Here is a 23,939-nt window from a genome sequence, read left to right on the forward strand (position 1 = left end):
ACCCAGTCGGGCACTTCCGGGAAGCCAGGCACTTCCGGGATCCGGGGCATTCTGGGATAGCGGAGGACTGACCTCTGGTCCCAAGGAGGAGGTGTTTCTGTCACCTCCCGGAGTCTCCCTGGGCAGCCCTGTAGTCCGGCGGCCCCCACCTGCCCTCACCCCTCCTTAAGATGGTGGGGACCCGCTTCACCTCGCCGAAGGCGCCCTCCCCACTTGGGCCCTGGCGCTGGGGAGGACCCGGCCGCTCCGGCAGGACCCCCCAGTGAGGGTGCGCCCCAACACCGTCGCGATCGAATGACAGCAACTCTCACGGGCCGCGAGGCCGGCGATCCTTCTCAGGGGCCCCTTGCTCAGTGGCAGTAGGTGTCCCCCCAGCCATCGGGGGAGAAATGACCCCAGCTGGTAAGTGGCGATGTTGCCAAGGACAATTTGTAGGATGGGAATTTGTCCACTTGACAAGAGTTAAATTCCCCGTGTGCCAAGCTTCTAGGCAGCATTTTCTGGAGGCGTCCGCGCCCAGGGGCCCCTTGCTCAGTGGCAGTAGCGGGGGCGGGGAAAAAGATCCAGATTAGGCAGTGACCCGCCCTGGGGAAATGTTGACTTTCTCTGAGACAGAGTAGCTAGAGTCGAAGTCACGGTCCACGAATGATGAGCTGTGTGATCTTGAACAAATTACTACATCGGCCCTGATTACCCTGCAAGGATGTGGCGAGAGAGAAAAATTTAAATTGCTATGCAAATTTAAGCTAATAATACAGGTAATATGAGTGTGTCTAGCCCTTATGTACCACAAAGGAAAAAGCCAGGTCACCCTGTGGAACCACTTTTCCTCCAGACACAATGAGATAATTGCAGACAAGGGAAGAGTTGTTTTATCAGTTAAACATGGTAAAACTCCATGATGAAGTGTCCCTGGCCCCAATGAGCTTTTTTTTATTTTTTAAATCAAAATTGTGGTTAAAAAAAGATGGGAGCAATATAATTTCTAACAGTAAAGGAAGGCTTAAAAATATAAATTGGTTACGTAATAGAATATTACTGACTCAAAATCATGGTTTTTGAAAATTATTTAATGACATGGGAAAATGTGCATAATATATTTCAGAAAGCAAAAATATACAGCATGGTCCCAGTTTACATGTGTGTGTATTTTGTGCCTATAAAAATTATAGCAAGAAATACTACTTTTCTGCAGGTGATGGAATGTATTCTTTGCACATTTTCCCAAAATGTCTATGAGCCTGTAGCATTTTTATAATAAGAAATATAAATGCCTTTTTTTTTTTTTTTTTTGCGGTACGCTGGCCTCTTACTGTTGTGGCCTCTCCCATTGCGGAGAACAGGTTCCGGAAGCGCAGGCCTAGCAGCCATGGCTCACGGCCCCAGCCGCTCCGCGGCATGTGGGATCTTCCCAGACCGGGGCATGAACCCAAGTCCCCGACAGGCAGACTCTCAACCACTGCGCCACCAGGGAAGCCCATAAATGCCTTTTTTTTTTTTTTTTTTTTAAAGGAAATGATAATTTTATCCGTCTTGGATGTTTTTCATTTTTTATATACAGTAAGAAATAATTTATATACAGTAAAATCCACCCATGTCGTTTAGAATGCCGTGAGTTTTAATAAATGCATATAGTCATGTAACCACTGTCACAATCAAATCCTAGGACAGTTCCATCATCCACCCCCAAATTCTCTCATGCCCCACCTCATCCCCTGGCAACCACTGACCAGATTTCTGTCCCTATAGTTTGACTTTTCCGGAATGTCATATAAATGGGATCATACAATATGTCACCTCTTGAGTCTGGCTCCTTTCACTCAACATAATACATTTGTATATCATCCATGTCGTTGAATGTATCAGTATATTTCTTCTTGCTGAGTGGTAATCCACTATCTGGATATACCACAGTTTGTTTATCCATTCCCTGGCTGAAGGACATTTGGGTTGTTTCTAGTTTGGGGCAATTATGAATAAAACTGCTATAAACATTCATATGCAGGTTTTTGTGTGAACATAAATTTTCATTTCACTTGGGTAAATATGTAGAAGTGGGATTGTTGGGTTGTATAGTAAGTCAACTGTTTTCCAAAGTGGGCTGTTATCATTTTCGCATTCCTGCCAGCAATGGATGAGCGTTCTGGTTGCTCACAGCACTTATATTTAATGATGATAATAATGGCTCACATTTCCTAGCCCTTACTATATGCCAGGCACCATGCTAAGTATACATTGTTTCAATCTACAGGGCAGTTCTGAGGTTGGCAGTTATTATCATCATCTGCTATTCACAAATGAGAAAATTGGGATGTAGTTAAAAACTAACAAAAAACGTTCCCAAGGTTCCATAACCAACTCTTCCTGCCATTCATTCATTCATTCAATAAATTTATTGAATGAGTAAATGAATGTTCCTGCTGGCAATAGGCACTAGGCCAGGTGCTGGGACTTTAGCAACCGACAAAATAGACCAAGTGCCTGCCTCCACGGAACTATTTCCAGGTATGAAAAGGGTATTCATACAAATAAGCAAGGAATTGTGTTAGGTCTAATGAAAGACAAGTAAAGCATACCATGGAAGACGATATTGATAGAGTGCTCTGATTGTATGTGGAGGGTCAGGAGAGGCTTCTTTGAGGAAGTGACTTTTAAGCTGAAGCAAAGGGTGGGGTGTGAACAGGAGATGACAGACAAAAGGAACAGTATATGCAAAAACCACGAAGATAGAAGAAATTGGCCAGGGTGATGGGACTTTCAAAGCCAAGGGGAGAATGGAACAAGAGGCCGAAGAAATTGGCAGTGCCAGATGGTGGAGACTCTTGAAGGTCGTTTGAGAGATGGGAAGCCTTTGAAGGATTGTAAGCAGAGGAGTGACAGGACCAGCTTCACCAGGCCTGTCATCAGCCCTAGTCCCCTCATTTTTGTTTTCTCTGCTTCCAAGTGGCCCACAATGTCATGGAGAGTCATGATACCAGGGTGACCATCTCCAATACAAAGTCATGCTGTCCCATTGCCACTGATTGTCCTTTTACAAGTCCCTTGTCAACTCTCACTGCATTCCCCCTGCAACCCAAACCTTTCCCTATGCTGAAGCTCCCAACTCCATTATCCCCCTTCTCCCTATTTCCAGATATGATAATAATAATGAATATAAGTTTGGGTTTAAGAGAGTTACATGGTACAAAAGTCTAGGAAGATAAAAGAGCAGAGAGATAGGTGGACATCAGGTGAAGAAAACTGCATTAAATAGTAACAGGCTAGGGCTTCCCTGGTGGCGCAGTGGTTGAGAGTCCGCCTGCCGATGCAGAGGACACAGGTTCGTGCCCCGGTCCGGGAAGAGCCCACATGCCGCGGAGCAGCTGGGCCCGTGAGCCATGGCCGCTGAGCCTGCGCGTCCGGAGCCTGTGCTCTGCAGCAGGAGAGGCCACAACAGTGAGAGGCCTGTGTACCGCAAAAAAAAAAAAGTTTTATGTCCTAAATATAATATTGTTCAAGATTCGATAGCTTCCTCCACCCCAATTGGAGATTCGTTGCTTTGAGAGATCACTCCCACAGCCATCTCTAGTCTCCACATCTTTTCTGTCCACACTTGGCTTTCTCTCCTTAGTGTCAGTCACACATTTTCAAATGCCTGTGAAAATCTTCACTTTGCTTATCATCAGTTTCTCTTTTTCTTTGCCCTCACTGCCCTAGCCTAAGCACATTTATCTGTTGGGTTTAGAGTTTAGCATTTGATGGAGAGGCACTCCAGTAGTGCAATCAGTTAGCGCCCGGGGTACTTATACAGAGTTTTACGGGCAGATTTAATCCACTACACCAAATGATAGCAAATGGTTTCAGGGACTAATACAATATAGTGCATTTACATAGTACTTTAATGAACAGTTTAAATGTTTTCATATATGTTATTATTATTATCTTGGCCAGAAGGCTTGTGCGATCCTAGTTCCCTGACCAGGGATTGAACCCAGGCCCCCTGCAGTGGAAGCTTGGAGTCCTAACCACTGAACCACCAGGGAATTACACATATATGTTATTTCTTTTTTTAAAAATGTTTTTAAATTTTATTTATTTATTTTTGGCTGCATTGGGTCTTTGTTGCTGTGCGTGGGCTTTCTCTAGTTGGAGCGAGCGGGGGCTACTCTTCATTGCAGTGCGCAGGCTTCTCACTGCGGTGGCTTCTCTTGTTGTCGAGCACAGGCTCTAGGCTCGTGGCCTTCAGTCGTTGTGGCACGTGGGCTCAGTAGTTGTGCCTTGCTGGCTCTAGAGCACAGGCTCAGTAGTTGTGGCGCGTGGGCTCAGTTGCTCCACGGCATGTGGGATCTTCCCGGACCAGGGCTTGAACCCGTGTCCCCTGCACTGGCAGGCGGATTCTTAACCACTGTGCCACCAGGGAAGTCCTGCATATATGTTATTTCTTAGACTTCTCCATAGTTCTTGACGTAGGTGGGACAGTAGGGTGAGAAGCCAAGGTCAGGCAGCTAAGTGCTGGCCTGCTAAGATGACACCAAAGTCTGTTATGTTCAACTGTTTTTGCTCTTAATGCCTCTCAAACCTACCTGAGCCAGGTCCTGTTACAGCATTACATATAAAAATCAAGGCCATTACTTTTCAACAGCTTATGTGACACTTGCACACTTTAAAAAATGATGATTCCTCTAAAGTATGTTAAATGAATGTCATTTCTTTTTTTTTGGCCATGCTGCACAGCTTGCGGGGATCTTAGTTCCATGACCAGGGATTGATCCCGGGCCCTTGGCAGTGACAGCGCAGAGTCCTAACCACTGGACCACCAGGGAAGTCCCTGAATGTCATATTTTTTTACATATTACCTTTCATATAATTTTCAAGGCAGTGTGCTTTATCAGATTTCTAACTATAGTTTTCAAAACCCATACACTTGTACAACACGGGAAAATGTAAAAGTCATTCTTAATTCACCTCACCCCACAGACACAAAACCGACACACGCCCATACACACTTCTCTCCCCACACTGTTAGTCTGGTGTTCCCCTTCCAAACCTTTCTTTGCGTGATTATGTAGCGATATACGTACAAGCACACTTATAGTTTTTTTTAAACTGTAATTTACATCTCACTGTACTTATGGTTGTGATTTGTTCCTTCCCCTTTAAATTTCCAGTATATTCTGGAGATCTTTCTCTGTATTTTGGTCTATCTCTCCTTTTAGAGGCTATGTAGCATTCCATAGTTTGATCATACCATAAAATATTTTGTCAGATGGTCTCCCACTTGACTTACGATAGTTCAATTTACAATTTTTCAACTTTATGATAATGCGAAAGCAATACGCATTCAGTAGAAACCATACTTCGAATTTTGATCTTTTCCCGGGCTAGCAGTGTACTGGGTGAATATACTCTCTTGCGATGCTGGGCAGGGGCAGCAAGCTGCAGCTCCCTGTCAGCGAGGCAGTCGAGGGTAAACAACTGGTACACTTACCCATTCTGTTTTTCACTTTCAGTACAGTACTCAATAAATTGCATGAGATGTTCAACACTTTATTATAAAATAAGCTTTGTGTTAGATGATTTTGCCCAAATGTAGGCTAATGTATGTGTTCTGAGCACCTTTTAATTAAGATGGGCTGGCTCAGCTATGTTGTTCAGTAGGTTGGGTATATTAAATGCATTGTCAACTTAGATATTTTCAACTTACCATGAGTTTATCGGGACATGACACCACCATAAGCTGAGGAAGATCTGCATTCCACTACTGGATATTTAGATCATTCCTAATTTTTCTTTGCTATTACAAACAATGCTGAATCCTTGCAATACATATTTATACTTCTATCAGCACTGAGAAAAGTGTCTATAATCCTCATATTTTTATGTACACTGGATATTATCAGTCTTGTAAATATTTACTTGCACATAATCTCTAATTCACACAAGCTTTATTATTTATTTGGCTGCGCCGGGTCTTAGTTGCAGCATGCGGGATCGTGGTTGCTGCGTGTGGGATCTTTAGTTGCAGTACATGAACTCTTAGTTGCAGCATGTGGGATCTAGTTCCCTGACGAGGGATCCCCCTGCATTGGGAGTGCAGAGTCTTAGCCACTGGACCACCAGGGAAGTCCCACATAAGCTTTAGAGAGAGCTTATGGAGTCCATTAAAAACACGCTGGGATTTTGACTGGAATTGTATTGAATTTAGACATCAATTTGGGGAAAGTTGACATGTTTACAACATTGAATTTTTAGGCCATGCTCTCCATTTATTTAGGCTTTTATGTCTTTCAGTAGAGGTCTGTGGCTTTCTTCATATAGGTCTTGCATATTTCTTGTTAGGTCTAAAACTAGTGATTTTATAAATTATAAAAAAATTGTAAATGGTCCTCTTTTTCTATTACCATTTCTAATTGTTATTTGTTGGATTATAGAAAAGCCATTTATTTTTGTGTGTCAATTTTGTATCTAGCCACCTTACCTCAACTGTCTTATTCTAAATTTCAGTTGATTTTCTTATTTTTTCTTGATAAAGTACCATATTGTTTGAAAAATAGTGATAGTTGTTTCTCTCCCTTTTCAATGTTAAAATCTTTTTTTTTTTTTTTTTTTGCAGTACGCAGGCCTCTCACTGCTGTGGCCTTTCCCGTTGCAGAGCACAGGCTCCGGACGCGCAGGCTCAGCGGCCATGGCTCACGGGCCCAGCCGCTCCGCGGCATGTGGGATCCTCCCAGACCGGGTCACGAACCCGTGTCCCCTGCATCGGCAGGCGGACTCTCAACCACCGCGCCACCAGGGAAGCCCTTAAAATCTTTTTTGAAGGCTAATATGTGCGCTGCTGTATTGGCCAGGACCACAATAGTAGACGTTAAACAGCAGCAGATTGAGTGGACATGGTATTTACTATCTAAACAGGAGAAGAAAACACATAAGGACAAACCAATCAAGCCACAGATACTACATAAGGAAACAATGGATTTATAACACATAAAAGAAGGAAAGTGGCAGACTCTTGACTACCAAGTGCTCCCTGCTCTTCATCTTACACTAATATTATTTAAAACCTTCCAAATCCTTCTAAGACCTCTGCTAGGCAGCTCCATCATGTTACCCGGCAACGTGGGAGTTTGCTCTGTCTGCAGAGCAAATGTATTTCAGCCTGGCTCTTACCTCAACAGCTCATTCAGTCTTTAGACTGACCATTCATAGTTCATGAGGTCAGTCACAGACAAATGTGACACTCAGGTGCCACATAAGCATGCGCTAGGATTCTTGGGTCTGAGGTTCTTTTTTTTTTTTTTTTTAACATCTTTGAGTATAATTGCTTTACAATGGTGTGTTAGTTTCTGCTTTATAACAAAGTGAATCAGCTATATGTATACATATATCCCCATATCTCTTCCCTCTTGCGTCTCCCTCCCACCCTCCCTATCCCACCCCTCTAGGTGGTCATAAAGCACCGAGCTGATCTCCCTGTGCTATGCGGCTGCTTCCTACTAGCTATCTATTTTACGTTTGGTAGTGTATATATGTCCACGCCACTCTCTCACTTTGTCCCAGCTTACCGTTCCCCCTCCCCATATCCTCAAGTCCATTCTGTAGTAGGTCTGCATCTTTATTCCCGTCTTGCCCCTAGGTTCTACATGACCTTTTTTTTTTTTTAGATTCCATATATATGTGTTGGCATACAGTATTTGTTTTTCTCTGACTTATTTCACTCTGTATGACAGTCTCTAGGTCGATCCACCTCACTACAAATAACTCAGTTCTGTTCCTTTTTATGTCTGAGTAATATTTCATTGCAGCTGTATTTACAATAGCCAGGACATGGAAGCAACCTAAGTGTCCATCAACAGATGAATGGATAAAGAAGATGTGGCACATATATACAATGGGGCTGAGGTTCTTGTTGCTATATATAATGAAGATTCCTTCCCAAAATAGACTTTTAAGTCTCTGTAACTAATCACCTCTCTCTGCATTGTTCTTTTTTTTTAATGAAGTATAGTTAACTTATGTGTTAATTTCTGCTATACAACAGTGATTCAGTTATACATATATATATATAAATTATTTTTAATATTTTTTCCATTATGGTTTATCCAGGATATTGAATATAGTTCCTTGTGCTATACAGTAGGAGTTTGTTATCCATTCTATATAAAATAGTTTGCCTCTGCTAATCCCAGACTCCCAATCCATCCCTCCACCAGTCCCCCTCCTCCCTGGCAACCACAAGTCTGTTCTATGTCTGTGAGTCTCTTTTGTAGATAAGTTCATTTGTATCATATTTTAATTTTATTTATTTTTAATTAATTTATTTTTGGCTGCGTTGGGTCTTGGTTGCTGTGTGTGGGCTTTCTCTAGTCGTGGTGAGCGGGGGCTACTCTTTGTTGCAGTGCACGGGCTTCTCATTGTGGTGGCTTCTCTTGTTGCAGAGCACGGGATCTAGGCGTGTGGACTTCAGCAGTTGTGGCACATGGGCTCAGTTGTTATGGCTCGTGGGCTCTAGAGCGTAGGCTCAGTAGTTGTGGCACACAGGCTTAGTTGCTCTGTGGCATATGGGATCTTCCTGGACCAGGGCTCAAACCTGTGTCCCCTGCATTGGCAGGCAGATTCTTAACCACTGCACCACCAGGGATAGTCCTGTGTCATATTTTAGATTCCACATGTAAGTGATGTTGTATGGTATTTTCCTTTCTGTTTCTGACTTCACTTAGTATGATAATCTCTACATCCATTCATGTTGCTGCAAATGGCATGGTTTCATTCTTTTTTATGGCTGAGTAGTATTCCACTGTATATACACACCACACCTTCTTCATCCATTCATCTGTAGATGGACATTTAGGTTGTTTCCATGCCTTGGCTATTGCGAGTAGTGCTGCTGTGAAAATAGGGGTGCATGTATCTTTTTGAATGCTAGTTCTTAGTTTCCGGCCTTTCAGTTTTCACCTACAATCTTGCTGAGCTGTAATTAACTCTTGGCGTTGAGATTGACCGTGCATGGCACAAGACACTACAGACTTAGCTTCACAGGAATGCTTTTCCTTCATTTATTTCTTAAGTACCAAGCGCCTACATAACTGTAGTTTACTACATAGGTTAATAGAGCTCAGCCTATAAAAAGAAAAAACTGGATACTTAAATAGGAGCTTGGGGTCGCTATAGATATTATGATGTCACTTTAAAAACAGAAACTGAGAGTGCTAGTAAGGATGAGAATCTTAATATTTTTAAGGATAAAGTTACCAGAAAGGATGAAGCCATTGTCTACATTTGTGTGCCAGGATGTGTCTAAGAACAAACCTGCTCTCACCCCAAGAATTTCTTTCAAAACCAGTGAAAACCCACTTTGAAATATAATCTACAATAATTTAAATATCAAATCACTTCTGACTTATTAAAAATGAGGTTTGTGAAAATCTTAACATTGAAAATGCTTATGATAAGTGAAATATTAATATTCAAAATTAATTTAAAGGGACCTCCCTGGTGGTGCAGTGGTTAAGAATCCACCTGCCAATGCAGGGAACTTGGGTTTGAGCCCTGGTCCGGGAAGACCCCATATGCCACAGAGCAACTAAGCCCGTGCGCCACAACTACTGAGCCTGCGCTCTAGAGCCTGCAAGCCACAACTACCGAGCCCACGTGCCACAACTACTGAAGCCCGTGCGCCTAGAGCCCATGCTCCGCAACAAGAGAAGCCACTGCAGTGAGAAGCCTGCTCACCACAACAAAGAGTAGTCCCCGCTCACCGCAACTAGAGAAAAGCCCAGGACCAGTGACGAAGACCTAACACAGCCAAAAGTAAATAAATAAATAATTTTTTAAAAATTAATTTAAAGCATGATCTCAATGAAATATATAATAAATGCATATAAAGAAGACTAGGAAGAATTCTACTAAAATGTTAATAATCTGAGAGTAATATCTCTCAGTGGTGGCATTATGATTATTATTTTCCATATTGCACAGGTTTTACTTTTTAAAGTATTACTTTTATGACCAAAAAACTAAAAAAACAAAGGAAGAAATCATATAAGTTAAGGTAAGCAAAATCAACCTTTTATGGAACTACTTATGAGACATGAAGACACCGAAAATTGTTGACCTGATGATTTAGGAAGGCAGCTGAATTTGTTCACAGCAATTTGCTGGTTCTAACTCATTTCAAAGGTAATTTCCTTAATGGATTAATGTCCTTGAATACTTTTTTTTTTTTTTTGGCGGTACGCAGGCTTCTCAGTGTTGTGTCCTCTCCCGTTGCGGAGCACAGGCTGCGGACACACAGGCTCCGCGGCATGTGGGATCTTCCCGGACCGGGGCACGAACCTGTGTCCCCTGCATCGGCAGGCAGACGCTCAACCACTGTGCCACCAGGGAAGCCCTTGAATACTTCTTAAGCTTGTAGGACTCACTCTGCTTTTAGTTAGGTGTAGCCATCTGCAAACAAGCAAATTTTTGCATTTATAGCAAAGGAAACGCGTATGTGAAAGGACTTTGCAAAAACAGAGCAGTACACAAAGGCAAGCACTATATAATCAGCTCTTTGTGTAAATTATGGTTTTTATTGACAGGGAACATTATCACTGTGTACAAAAGCAAAGACCTTCCTGTGGTGTGCAGCTGTGGCCACTGTTTGCAGAAGCCACGTGCTTGGGTGTGACTGCTTCTCGGACTCACAGTTTGCTATTGCAAATAGTCCAGGATATAACTGAAGAAGCTGCAGTCTGGAAGCTGGCTAAGGCAGGCCTAGGGCATCTTCAACCCAATAGATGTTTATTGAGAAGCTTACCAGCAAGTAACTGTGCTGTGGGGATACCAAGAGAAAGAACAATAATCCTGGCCTCTGCCCTGCATATAGTTTTTTTTTTTTTTGTCTGCACAGGTGGCATGTGGGATCTTAGTTCCTGGTCCAGGGATCGAACCTGCGCCCTTTGCAGTGGAAGCGTGGAGTCTTAACCACTGGACCGCCAGGGAAGTCCCTGCCCTGCATGTAGTTTACATGTATTTTTGAAAAGATCTCACCTAATTCTCACAGCCACCCTGTGAGTTAGGTAGAGGAACCCCCATTTACAGGGAAGGGTAGGTAGTTTTCTCCATGTCACACAGCTTCTGAGTAGCAGAGCCAAAACGGGCACTCAGGTCCTCTGCTCCTAACCCTGGAGCTGCCATGGCTGCCTCCTGGATAGATAGGCCCCACCTGCCCATCAGGAGCATTCAGTCTGGAGGGGAAACACAAATGCGGGTATCAGTGAAAGGTGTTGATCAGGTGGTGTTACTGAATGCAAAGTACAAGGGGAAAAAAAAGGAAGGCAACTAACTTCCTCCTGGCCACACTCTGAGTCCTGAGAGCAAGCTGCCTCCTTGAAATGCTGTCTGGCTTTTGCTGATGGTAGCCTGAAGGGAGTGATGTTCCATTAACGGCCATCACTTTCTTTCTCTTTGTCTGCCTCAGCATGAAGTAGTTGAAATCACCCTGGAACATGAATCAGGAGTCCAGGGTCCTAATTTGAGACTTGCCACTTCGTAGGGTGGCAATTCAGTTTACCATTTGCATCTAAGTCTCCTTATTTATAAAATGAAAATAATATGTTCACCTACCTCACTGGGTTATTTTGAGAACCAAGTGAGATAATACATGTAAAGTGCTTTGAAAAATTGTAAAGTTAGGGCTTCCCTGGTGGCGCAGTGGTTAAGAGTCCGCCTGCCGATGCAGGAGACACAGGTTCGTGCCCCGGTCCGGGAGGATCCCACGTGCCGCGGAGCGACTGGGCCAGTGAGCCATGGCCGCTGAGCCTGCGCATCCGGAGCCTGTGCTCCGCAACGGGAGAGGCCACAACAGTGAGAGGCCCGTGTACCGCAAAAAAAAAAAAAAAAAAAATTATAAAGTTATATATAAATATAAAATGGTGTTAATAATAGCAGCATCAGAGCCCATTAACTCCACCCCACACATTTATATTTATGGGTAAACAATTAGGAACAGTGGTTATTAATCAGAAACCACATTGTGAAAAAGAATTATGTACTCTCTCCTTGCTTATCAAGTTTGAAGGCAGAATAGTCATTAAGCACATTGACCTTGAAGGCAGAAAAGACTGAATTCAAATCCCAACTCTGCTACCAGCAGTGTGACCTTAGCAATATTTTAGTTGCTTTGGGTCTCATTTTGCAGACACACAGTCACTCACACAGAGTGAGGACAACAGATTTTTCGTGAGGAACCAATGAGATAACTCATGCAAAATGCTGGATCCAGTACCTGGCACATAGTAAGCACTCAATAAGCATTAGCTTTAAAAAGTATCAAACATTTCTTGAGCGCCTGCAACGTGCCAGGTATAACTTAGGAAACAAAACAAAAAGATTCTGAGGGGTTTTTTTTTGTTGTTGTTTTTTGGGGGTTTTTTGACCGCGCCAAACAGCATGCAGGATCTTAGTTCCCCAACCAGGGATCGAACCCGGGCCTGGCAGTGAGAGCACCCAGTCCTAACCACTGGACCGCCAGGGAATTCCCGACATGGTCCTGTTTCAAGGAAAGCGCATACAAATAAAAACCAACTTGCTCACTACTCAAATGCAAAGGCAGTTTAGAAAATGAACTTATAAACCTGCCTGGAGAGACAGGTAAATTGAAACTTTCTTGCAGGAGGAAACATTTGACTCAAGACTTCTGAAGGGTGAGTAGAAGTTTGTGTAAAAAAAAGCTTGATGCTTTTTGACTTTATCATTTGCCCACTTGAAAAGCCAGGGCTCACTTTATGCTTGTTGCCCTTCTGGTGGTTCAACCTAAACATTCTGGTGACTTCATGAGCATGGTGTTGGAAACTGATTTTACTGGTTATTTTCTATGCATGAAACATCTGTTGTTTTGTTGTCATTTCATAGGCTGCTTAAGAGCTGTACGAACGACTTCTTGCATGGGGGTAGATTGGTTCCCATCACTGGAAAGTATTGGCATCCTTGATGCATGTTGCTGATCCCTTTAAGAAGAGAAGGCAGGGAGGACTTGTGACCACTTGTCCCTCTCCGGAAAAGCTGGAGCCAGAGGTGACTGGGATAAACGGGTAGGGAGTAGAAATTGCAATGCAGAAGGATTTGTTGTTCTGAAGAGAATGGAAGATAGCTGTCCTTTACCCACATGCAAATGTGAATGTACAGAAAGCTTTTAATTTGCCAGATATCTTGCTACCAAATTGAAGTATCTTTCTTATTTCACCAAGGGTGTTACTGGTGAATTGGGGAGTTAGAGATGTTGCCCTAAGTGGAAGAAATATCAGACTTTTCTTTGGGTTTTCTGCTTCCTTAATGTTGCTTCCTAAATCCCTCACCTTAACCACATATACAACGACGTTAAAAGCTGTGTTTACATCGGCTTCTACACCAGCAACTGCCATTTTAGAGAAATTTCATTGACATCTAAAGAAAGTTACCTTATGAAAGTCATAGAATCTTAAGAATTTTGAGCTGGAAGAACCAAAGAGAACTTGTAATTCAGCTTTTTCATTTCACAAATGAGGAAACTGGCCCAGGGAGGCTGAGCCCAGCTGTTCCAAAGTACTCTTATGGGGCTTTGGTTAGCATTTTGCATGATGGTGATTTGAAGAGACCCACAGTACCTTTCAATTGCTGTAGACATAAATGAATTGTCTTTCCCCCCACATTTGTAAGCTGAGGAAGATACAGACCAAAGTAAAACTCTGGCAAGTCCCAAGAGAAGAGAAGCCGGTAATACTGAAGTTACTGTATTGGTGCCATGTGAGTGGTGCTGACTGAAAATGATTCGATTCTGCCCACCCAAGTTCAGGGCATTTGGCCCAAGAACTTTGAAGTAAGCACAACGCTGTCAACAACAACAACAAAACAGTCACCAAGACGGGACAGCACCTTGATCCAAAGCCTAGAGACAGTACCGCAATACCACGGGAAGTCTGCAGCCGTGAGATTCCACCTCGATGCGTGGCTTGAGAGAGGAACTGCTGGATCGATGCTCCTCTGGAGAAATTTCGGCTGTTGGCAGGACGTGGAAAAGCCATCTCTGGCCGGCAGAACGACCATTTCCTTAAGCCTCCCACTTGGAAGCGAGAGTGCTTCATAGATAAGTCAGGCGAGCAGACAGCCTCAAGCCCACCCGCCCTCTCCTTCCTTCGCCTGGAGAGACGCCCACCGCCCTGTTCGCGCCGGACCACGCCCCTGCCCCGCGGGCTCACCCCACCCTGCTGGTCGGGGGTCTAGGCCCGGAGCCTTTTCCTACCTGGCCCTCTCGGGGCCCCCCCCCCACCTCCCCTCCCTCGCCCGGTGGGCAGGTGCGGGGCAGTTCGTCAGCCAGGCGGGTCCCCGAGGGAGGGGGAGGCGTCAGCGGTGACGGAACAGAAGCCCCGAGAGCCTCGGCGCTTCCTCCACGGCCTCGGCCCGGCGGCGGCCACTCGCACGCCGCTGGTCGGGGAAGCAACGTCCGCTCACTCGGGGCCCGGCGGGCAGCAGCTCCCGCTGCCGCCTACTCGCCGGCCGGGAAACCAGGGGAAGCCTCGGGGCCCAGGGGCGGTGGCGGCGAGACCCCGCCCCGCCCGGCCAGCCCGCTCCTATCGCGGTCCGCGGCCTGGTCACGCGGGGAGTGGCGCCGCGGGCTCGGGACCAGCGCCCGGCGGCTGCGGGAGTCGCGGCGGGCCGGGGCCGGGGGGCGGAGGGCGGAGGGTAGAAATAGGGGCGGGCAGGCCGCGTCAGTCCCGGAGCCGCGCGCGCGGAGCCGACTGAGCCACGCCGAGGGCGCCGAGCTAGGCGGCCGAGCCCGAGCACCCATGCTGCTGCCGCTGGCCTGGGGCTCGCTCCTCTTCCCGGGGCTCTTCGGGCTCTGCGCCTGGGGGCTGCGGCGCGCGCGGCCCGCCTGGACCCACAACGACTGCGTGCTGATCAGCACCAGGTACGGGGCGAGGCCGCGCCACCGCCCGACCACGCGCCCCGGCTGCGCCTGCCCAACGCCGAGCCCAGGGCGGAAAAGGGGGACGACAGGAAGCGAGGGGGCCGCCTCCCGGGTCCTCGCCCAGTCCGCGGCGCGGGCCGGAGCGATCCGAGGACCCTGTGCAGCCTACCCCCGGAGGGAGGGAGGCGGAGGAGGGTGGAGCGGGAGCAGGCTGGAGGGTGGGGGGCTGCCCACGCTGATGAGGACCAGGAGGGACGTCTCTCCGAGGCTGACATCTGCCAGCTGCTTTGGGAGTCGGGAGCGCGGCGGCGGCCCTACCGTTTTCCTCGGCGCCCTGGCGGCCTGGGGAAGTCAGGTTGAAGAGTTCTTTCTGGCTTCATGCTGTCCATGGGACTGGACTGAGCACTCTTTCCGTCCCCCCTCCCCCCTTTTCTCTTTTCTGTCGCACGTTAGGCTGGTTTCTTCAGTGCAGGCTGTGTTGGCCACCGGGTCTGGGATCATCATCATCCGCTCCTGTAGCCACGTGATCACCGACAGGTAACATCCAATGCCAGGTGAAAGCTACACCGATCACGGCGCTGGGCTTTTTCGAAGCTTCCGCATTTGAGTGGCTCACAGGTCCTAGTTCTTTATCAGCATGTGCCGTCAGGCAGCTGATTAATGGGTGAAACTTGGGCACTATAACTAGTTCCCTCCTCCTCTCCTCACCTTTAGCATCGCCAGCTTAGGAGAAAGTAAACTGAAGAAATGCTAGACCATGACAGAGCCTGAGTCTGATTTAAGGTGGCGTGTTAGAGGACAGTGTGGTCCAACGATCCAGGTTCTTTATGCGATAGATAAATGTGAAAATTATTCAGAAGTGGAAGTGTGGCTTTTGGTTCTTTTAAATGGTCTCCCTGGGGTTCTGCTGTGGAGCATTCATTGGCCAAGACAGGATGTGTGGTTAGCAGAGCCCTGCTATGGAAAGGAACAAATCCACCACCTTTCCTTACAAATGCTGCTCCTGTCTTTCCTCTGAAAGATGAAGGTGATGAAGAGTTTTCTGGAGCTTTCAGAAAACTGACTCGAATGGGTGTGAAAGTTCGGTCCACAGGCAGGACAGGAAATGTGCATTCAGTGAAACAAATTATAGCGACCAGGCTGGTCTACTTTGTATGGTATTTAGACCTGGGTAACAGTGCCCCCCCACCCCTTTTAAAGCCATCCTTTCAAAGCCATCCTTTTTTACCTGTCTTCCTAGAATCACCCTTTCCTCCTCACAATTAACTTGAAGAGCAATTGTCATATGTGCAGGGAAAGTTAATAGCCTTTCCTAATCCCTTTCTCATGTTTACTCTATTATGTGTCCTGGTTTTCACCTGTTGGGAATGGAATGGGAGGGGAGGCCGAGAGGGGCATCTATCTCACTGTGGCCTGCAAATTTAGTGCCTGGTTCTTATTTGGGATTAACCCTGCCATCAAGATTTTCGTGCTTTTCTTTTGCCTTTTTTTTTAAGAGAAAACCAGTTATTGGCGATGAATTGTAGATGCTGAGAGAAGATAGGTCAAGTGACTTCGACTGCATACACCAAAGACTAACAGCATTTTCTCAGCTGGGTTCAATTTTTATTTGAATTGAGCATTTCCTGATGGTGCAGCAAGCTCCCTCACTGCCCCCGGTTTGTCAGGTCAAACTTGAAACCTGCCTCCTTTGCAGAGATTGAGCTAAGACAGATGCAGCCCCCACGGCACTTGAGGGCAAGCAGCAGGCAGCTGCTACACATTTCAGGAAGAGATCTGCACACAATTAGCTTTCAGTTCTGTAGCACGGTTGTGTTCTCCCCTCAGAAGCCATGTGTCTTAGTGGCTTGAGCATGGTAGCAAATCTAAGTTTGGCTTTTAGGGTCCTCCTTTTGTATATCTTTATGCCTTAGATTCATGCTCTACTTGCAAAATAGAGACAGACACCACCTTCTGTGCCCTCAACTTACATGGATGCACAGGGATGCTCTAAAGGCACCTAATCATCTGGAAAAAAAAGCCTTTTCGGGTTCACGGTCTGTACATCCAAATATTTTTCTATTCTATGTCTTTTAATTTTAGGCCTTCATATAGAATGTCTGTAGGTAGGAGGGGGTGTCTATGAATCTTCCCAAATTATCTGTAGGGTGTGATGCAGGGCCAGGGGTTTCATCAGCTCCTTAAAGAGACCCAGATCCCTATTTCTCAATGTAAGCGCTTCCTTTTTTTTTGGCCACACAGCTCACTTACATTTAAGTAAGTGCCAAGGACCTGGGTTTGATCCTGGTCTGGGAACTAAGATCCCACAAACTGCGTGGTGTGGCCAAAAATAATAACAATTAAAAGTACTCTCATACTTTTAACTTTCTAATCTTCACAATAACTTCATCAGGAAAGTAAGACAAGGATTATTATCTTTTTTTTAAAAAAAAAATTATCTTCATTTTATAGAAAAAGTTAAGGTCGGGCTTCCCTGGTGGCACAGTGGTTGAGAGTCCGCCTGCCGATGCAGGGGACGCGGGTTCGTGCCCCGGTCCGGGAAGATCCCACGTGCCACGGAGCGGCTGGGCCCGTGAGCCATGGCCGCTGAGCCTGCGCGTCCGGAGCCTGTGCTCCGCAACAGGAGAGGCCACAACAGTGAGAGGCCCACGTACCGCAAAAAAACCAAAAAAGTTAAGGTCCAGGCTAGTGCTAGCTAAGATTATAATCCAGATCGCTTGCCGGTAAGTCTTCAGGGAATTCAACTAACAGCCACAATTTCGCATCTTATTGAATTGGTACTGTGTGCAAAATTTTAAAACCCTAGGCTCCACGCAAGGGGAGAGGTCAGTTATGTTTCAGATGAGTTTTTAATTGCTCTTCATAGTTGTTTTACTTTGGGATTGCTTCAAGAAAGCGATGGAGACCACAGATGGGCAGTAGAATAAATATTGCATCTTTTTGCCTCATTGGAACTTGGCTAATTAATTTACCTTGAATGTATATTAAGTTTGCCATTACTTGTTTGCCTATTTCACTGCTGACTCATTATTTAGTTTTGCTGTGGTAAGTGTGGAATCATTCAGGAACAGAAATGTGAATGGCACTCTATAGTCCCAATGTTGCAGTTCAGTGGACTGGCTCCTTAGGTTAAATGAAGACAAGGTTAAAAATACAGATTTGAGGTCCTGGACACACCATGTTTAGTCTCTGAGAGGTGGAGCCCTTTATAAGCACTGCAGGCGATTCTGATGTTCAGGTAGTTTAAGAACCATAAAACTAAATGGTTTCTTCTACCTAACACATGGATGCTTGATAAAACTTTGCTGACTTAGTCTAATCCTTCCCAGGATAGTACATAATTTCAATTTAGATTTTTTTTTTTCATGTAGATTTTCTGTAGAGTGACTATTTGGGGAACAAAATTTTGGAAATTGTAGAGACTTACCTTCTAATCTGCTCTGGGACAGTGATAAACGATCATTTTGACTCAGCAAATATTGATTCAACCCCTTTGGACAAGTAAATGGGAACACTGTCTTTTGTCCTAGCTTCTCTTTTGGTATCTATCTATTGTAAGGTAGTCCTTGAGCTCTGGGCTCATTTCCAGAGATATTTTTCTTGAATGAAACTGGGTTTAGCCATAGTATTGTAAAGAAAGTGGCCAGGGTTACTTCCTGGAAACTCCCTAGAGTGGGATTGCAAACATTCAAGAGTAATGTCCCAACTATTGAGCAACTGAGTAAACTGGAAATACTGGGTTTGGGATTTGGGTCACTTTCCAAACCTGTTTCTTGGTGGGTCTGTTGAATCACTGGTAGAGATATCTATCAAAGTCAGCTTATATCACAAAGTACCAGAAAATCCATTACAAATGAGTAGCTAAACCAGACAAATAGTGAGGGCAAGTCGCTGAAACACATGGTGCTGAGTGAATCCTTGCTTTCTACCTTTGACACTTAGGAGTTTGCCCTGTAATTTAGAGAAAGTTGTTCACTCTCCTTATTTGTCAGCTTCAGCATGTTCATTGTAAAGTATCTGGAGTAAAAACAGCTGATTAAGTACAAAGCTGATGCAGATGTGTTTAAGAAGAGGCTGGCTGTGAGCCTTCATAACGGATATCCATAATTACTTCTTGGACCATCCATATGCTTTCTTTCAGGCACTGGCTTGCCCGAGAGTATGTCTGGTTTTTGATTCCATACATGATCTATGACTCCTACGCCATGTACCTCTGTGAGTGGTACCGAACCAGGGACCAGAGCAGCAAACATCCCCTCACCATTTTTCGAAACTTCCTAAGTAAAAACCGCCTCATGATCACGCACCACGCAGTTATTCTGTTTGTCCTTGTGCCGGTCGCACAGGTAATGGCCTCCCAGGACAGGCACCAGTAGGTTCAGCCACTCATTTCTCCTGTTGAACTGGGTGTCCCAACTGTCAGACTGCCCCCTTTTCTTCCCCTTTCCTGCTGCCCCCACTGCCCTCCTGCCAGCTGCTGCCACAGTGTAGAAAGAAATTAAATCTGAAATGTCTGTGATCCTCTTTACTGGCAATCCCCCAGCCCTCTGTGATACCCGAGCGTTTGTCAAAGGTTCTGCCTTTAGTTCATACAATATAAAACCAATATATAATACAAAACAACATAAAAATTGTTTTAAAGAAATGAGAGTAGCTCCATCAACTGGTTATTTGCTCTGATAGTGCCCAGAGAGGGCTGTTTGCGTTATTTTGATGTCACAAAAGCACAGATTTTCAAAGCAAATAGCCTCATAATTTCTCCCCAGATCCATTTTTTCCCATTAAAAAAACTCATCCAGCAAGGAAGAGAAATGGGAATGCAGAGGGGAGACTAGTAATTGCAAAGTGCCTACCAGGTGACAGGTGCTTGATTTAAAAACTTGTAGCTTGGGGACTTCCCTGGGGGTCCAGTGGTTAGTACTTCACCTTCCAATGCAGGGGGTGCGGGTTCGATCCCTGGTCGGGGAGCTAAGATCCCACATGCCTCACGGCCAAAAAACCAAAACATAAAACAGAAGCAAAATTGTGACAAATTCAATAAAGACTTTAAAAATGGTCCACATCAAAAAAAAAAACTTAAAAACAATTTGTTGCTTTCTAATCATTAGAAATTATTAGAAATAATTAGAAATGATAATTAGAAATTATTAGCCCTATACCATAGATGAAGAAACTGGGGCTCTATGAGTTTACGTACCTCGCTCGGTGGTACTAAGAGACAGAACTGCTGTCCCAATACTGCTTGCTTGCTTCCTTTTTTTGGCCGCGCCTTGTGGCTTGTGGGGGATCTTAGTTCCCCAGCCAGGGGTCGAAGCTGGGCCACAGCAGCAAAAGTGCCGAGTCCTAGCCACTCGACCGCCAGGGAATTCCCTATACTGCTTTCTTGAAAGGATAAAAGGAGAGGTAGAGTGCATGACATTCTTTAATAAGTCTCTCTTGATTGTGTTGGGGACCCTAACATCAGGCATGGGCCCTGGTGCATATTTCGTGGAACTGAACTGGCTTAAGTGCCTGCCCTTGGCATGACTCAGTTGGATACCCAAAAGTGGGCTGCAGAGTTCCTTTTGGCTGACACTGAAATTCTAGATAAAGCTCAGTGTGTGATGCAGTTGCCTCTGGACCATGAGGATTCCAAGTGCCATTGCTATGGAGGCTGCACGGTGTGAACTGGTCTGCACTGGCCCGTTTAGTGCTTCCATTTCCCTGCATGGTTGCTCAGGGTTACCCTTTTCAATAGCCCTAGTTAGAATTTTCCTTCCGGTGGTTCCTTAACCTCCATTACTTATTTCCCTTTTTCCTCTTTTCCTCTGCAGAGGCTTAGGGGAGAGCTTGGGGACTTCTTTGTCGGCTGCATCTTCATGGCAGAACTGAGTACTCCGTTTGTGTCGCTGGGCAGAGTTCTGATTCAGGCACGTATGAAAGGAGTGGCAGAAAGAGTGCCGAGGGAACAGACTCTGCTTCTCCTTGGTAGATTAAGAGGGTTTGGAGAAACTTCTTTAGTGCTACCGATAGTGGGGTAGGAGACCCTTGAACAGACTTAAAGGTCAGTTGGTCTTTCGAGCCAGTGGGATTGAAAAATTGTACATTTGATTCAAATTTGATCCGGTTCTTCATATATATTTTTCCCGGTCACAGAGTTTCTCTAACCCACCGTTCCTGTGCTCCTGTCAGCTGGGTGGCTTAGATCAAATTTCACATCACTGTTGGAAACAGTATGAGGCTCTCTGCATATACAAATACGGCAGTGCTCAATCATCTTTTCTACAAGTGTCCGAAAAGGAGACGCTTGGCCTGTCCGTTGTGGGACTCAGGCTAGTCATTCCCTGAAAGTGACCCTGTGCTCTCCTTCCCTCTTTTGCAGCTAAAGCAGCAGCACACGCTGCTGTACAAGGTGAACGGAATCCTCACGCTGACCACCTTCTTCTCATGTCGGATCCTCCTTTTCCCCTTCATGTACTGGTCCTATGGCCAGCAGCAGGGACTGAGCCTGCTCCAAGTGCCGTTCCACATTCCTTTCTACTGCAATGTGGCCAACGCCTTCCTCATCGCTCCCCAGATCTACTGGTTCTCTCTGCTGTGCAAGAAGGCAGTCCGGCTCTTTGATGCTCCCCCAGCCAAAAAGGATGGTTAATTGCTCCATGAGCCAGGCAGTGAGGGCGCCTCCTCCACTCAGTATCCCCGTGGACCAAACTGCAGGTTGTGCCCTGGGTGGCCTCAGCCTTTTGGGTATTGATAAGCAGAGGGATTAGAGTTTCTCTAAAGAATATTCCTGTCACCTCCCGTTTCTAACCTGCCCCTTTTGCAAAAGCACTTTTTCCTTAGTAACAACTATTGGATCCCATCAGACCTCCACTGGCAGCAAGGTGGTTTAATGTGAAGCCCAAGGATCCTTCCTTGGGTCTTATCTCAAGGGCTCTGGAGGCAGAAGCATGGGGTGTGGAGATAGGTGGACCAAGGTGACAAGGAACTGGGCACCTGCCTGGTCCTCATACTGGTGGCTCCCCACCTTTCCAGCCACTCAGGGAGTATCCACACATACTGGGCCAGCAGAAGCAAGTGATGCTTGGTTCTTTTCCTGTGATGTTGGCCTGGGAAAATCGTTGTGGGTAGGTAGTTTTTTTATTGTTTACTAGATAACCCGTAGGTCCTTTGCCTCATCCTTTCATCCATGTGCCAACATTGAATTCTCCTGCCTACCGACTTCTGATCAGAAGTCTCACTGGCGGGGTGGGGTAGATGGCAGGGATGGGAACCTGAAGCACCTGAGTAGGTAGGAAGGCCAACAGGTCAGCACCTCTGCAGGCTGACTCGGTTAGACCAACAGTCACAGATACGATTCCCTTTTTAGCATGTCGCTCAAGCCCAGCTTTCCCCATATCCACACACACAGGATGCTCTTATTAAAAACTATAGGGGTAAAGTGAAATGATGGCTACCGAGCTATTCACTGGGTAACCCCGCTTTGACACTGTCCTTATCCTGTGAAGCAGAACGGACTGCTGTATCCCAACCATGAGATGTCTCATCTAGACTGCCTCCTGATAAGCCAGAGCGTGGCCCAAAGTCTGTTCCTATCTGACTTACTGCCATTTAGCCACAGAAGGCTGGAGAGCAAAAGTGCAAGTCAGCCCTGGCCAAATTAAGTTCTGTGGACTGACTCCTTCACCCACCATTTACAGATAGGATCCTCTGGTGCCAACACCAACTGCTCCTGAACGACAAGGATGGGTTTTAGAAACTGCCACCATGAAGTTTTTTCCCAAGCAGTAGTGAAAAACTAGATTTTTAAAAGTGCCTTTTAATTCACTGTTGTCTGTGAACTTTTAAAGTACTGAGTGTGTAACAGTGTCTCAAATTTTGACTATTTCAGTCTTTAATGGGTGCCATTTAAAAAACAAAATGCTGTAATTTTTTTTTTACTGTTTACTATCCGTATATCTTTATAAATCACCCCTGTGGTGACTAAGTTGCACTAATATTTTCCAACTTATTCTCATTTGTGAAATATATCCACGCCGACTTCTGGTAAGACCTGTCCTGTGACCAACTTGAATGGCTGCTGTGTGCTATTGTTTCTGTTCTGTGTTCTTCTCCGTGTAACTGGCAGAGGTGGGCTGTTGCAGGGGAAGGGGGTGTGTGAATGCCTTCAGCCTCCAGCAGAGCCTAGCTCATACCTCACTCTAACATGTTTCTGTAATTCACGGTGCCAAGAGTACATTGCAGAGTTCTAGAGTTCTAGCCCAGTGGTCACGTAACTTTAGGCCCTTTCTTCTCTTCCCAGGTGAATCCCAACTAGGAGTCAGGAGGGTGGAAACCCAATTGTAGGCCGCAGACAGAGCCAGCCCACTTTAGGTGCGGGCGGAGGGAACTTGAATACTGCCTCGCTGTGATGGGGGGTACGGAGCTGTCCTTCCTTGCCTCCCAATTAAACACTTCACTAACGAGTCTTCACGGTTCTGGAATATATCCTGGGCACGCATTTGCACACGCCATTCCCTGTTCCCACATGTTCTTCAAAACCGTGACAACCGGGACTTCCCTGGTGGTGCAGTGGTTAAGACGCCACGCTCCCAGTGCAGGGGGCCAGGGTTCGATCCCTGGCCAGGGAACTAGATCCCAAATGCATGTCGCAACTGAGTTCGCATGCCGCAACTAAAACAGCTGGCGAGTCACAACTAAGGAGCCCACTTGCCACACTAAGACCTGATAGATAGATAAATAAAACAAACAGAAAAACCAACCAACCAACCAACCAACCAACCCATGACAACCCACCCCAGGCAGAAGATAATTACACCCGTCCTTTAAACACGTCTCTGTAGTGATTACCACAGTATCAGCACAGCCCCTCTGAGATCCACTGAATGGACAGAGCTAACACTGTGGGGCAGAAGTCCTCGATTCAGAAGAGACCCATTTTCCTGAGGTCACTGACCTCCCTCCCACCCACCCAACATTTCATGTTCTTGGTCCAACCCTCTCCTTTTACACTGGTTGCAGGCCTTGTACGCACACAAATCACATGGCCAATTGGTAG

The 23,939-nt window shown here is 45.8% G+C and overlaps 1 protein-coding gene across 7 annotated transcripts; it reads left to right on the plus strand.

The window, feature by feature from the left end:
* The first annotated feature begins 73 nt into the window (after positions 1 to 73).
* On the plus strand, positions 74 to 22,955 carry TLCD3A (TLC domain containing 3A). Of its 7 annotated transcripts, none has more exons than XM_032616977.1 (7): positions 74 to 402; positions 12,632 to 12,662; positions 12,871 to 13,049; positions 15,356 to 15,439; positions 19,044 to 19,248; positions 20,716 to 20,811; positions 21,264 to 22,955. In XM_032616977.1, exons 3-7 carry the CDS (start codon positions 12,949 to 12,951, stop codon positions 21,531 to 21,533), a joined length of 756 nt encoding a protein of 251 aa, XP_032472868.1. In that variant the 5' UTR covers positions 74 to 402; positions 12,632 to 12,662; positions 12,871 to 12,948; the 3' UTR covers positions 21,534 to 22,955. The 7 variants fall into 7 exon arrangements, with proteins under 7 accessions (XP_032472868.1, XP_032472866.1, XP_032472867.1 ...); XM_032616975.1 differs by lacking the exon at positions 74 to 402 and adding an exon at positions 9,765 to 9,786; XM_032616976.1 differs by lacking the exon at positions 74 to 402 and having other exon boundaries at positions 11,891 to 12,662.
* Positions 22,956 to 23,939: the final 984 nt, after the last annotated feature.

The sequence above is a fragment of the Phocoena sinus genome, chromosome 20 (genome assembly GCF_008692025.1).
Source record: "Phocoena sinus isolate mPhoSin1 chromosome 20, mPhoSin1.pri, whole genome shotgun sequence".
Lineage (NCBI taxonomy): Eukaryota > Metazoa > Chordata > Mammalia > Artiodactyla > Phocoenidae > Phocoena > Phocoena sinus.

Bases quoted from the DNA above. Each gene is read 5' to 3' on its own strand.
- TLCD3A (XM_032616972.1), top strand. From the start codon at position 14,781: ATGCTGCTGCCGCTGGCCTGGGGCTCGCTCCTCTTCCCGGGGCTCTTC. The intron at 19,249-20,715 runs GTAATGGCCTCC...TTTCCTCTGCAG, and splicing joins TCCTTGTGCCGGTCGCACAG to AGGCTTAGGGGAGAGCTTGG. The intron at 20,812-21,263 runs GCACGTATGAAA...CCTCTTTTGCAG, and splicing joins TGGGCAGAGTTCTGATTCAG to CTAAAGCAGCAGCACACGCT.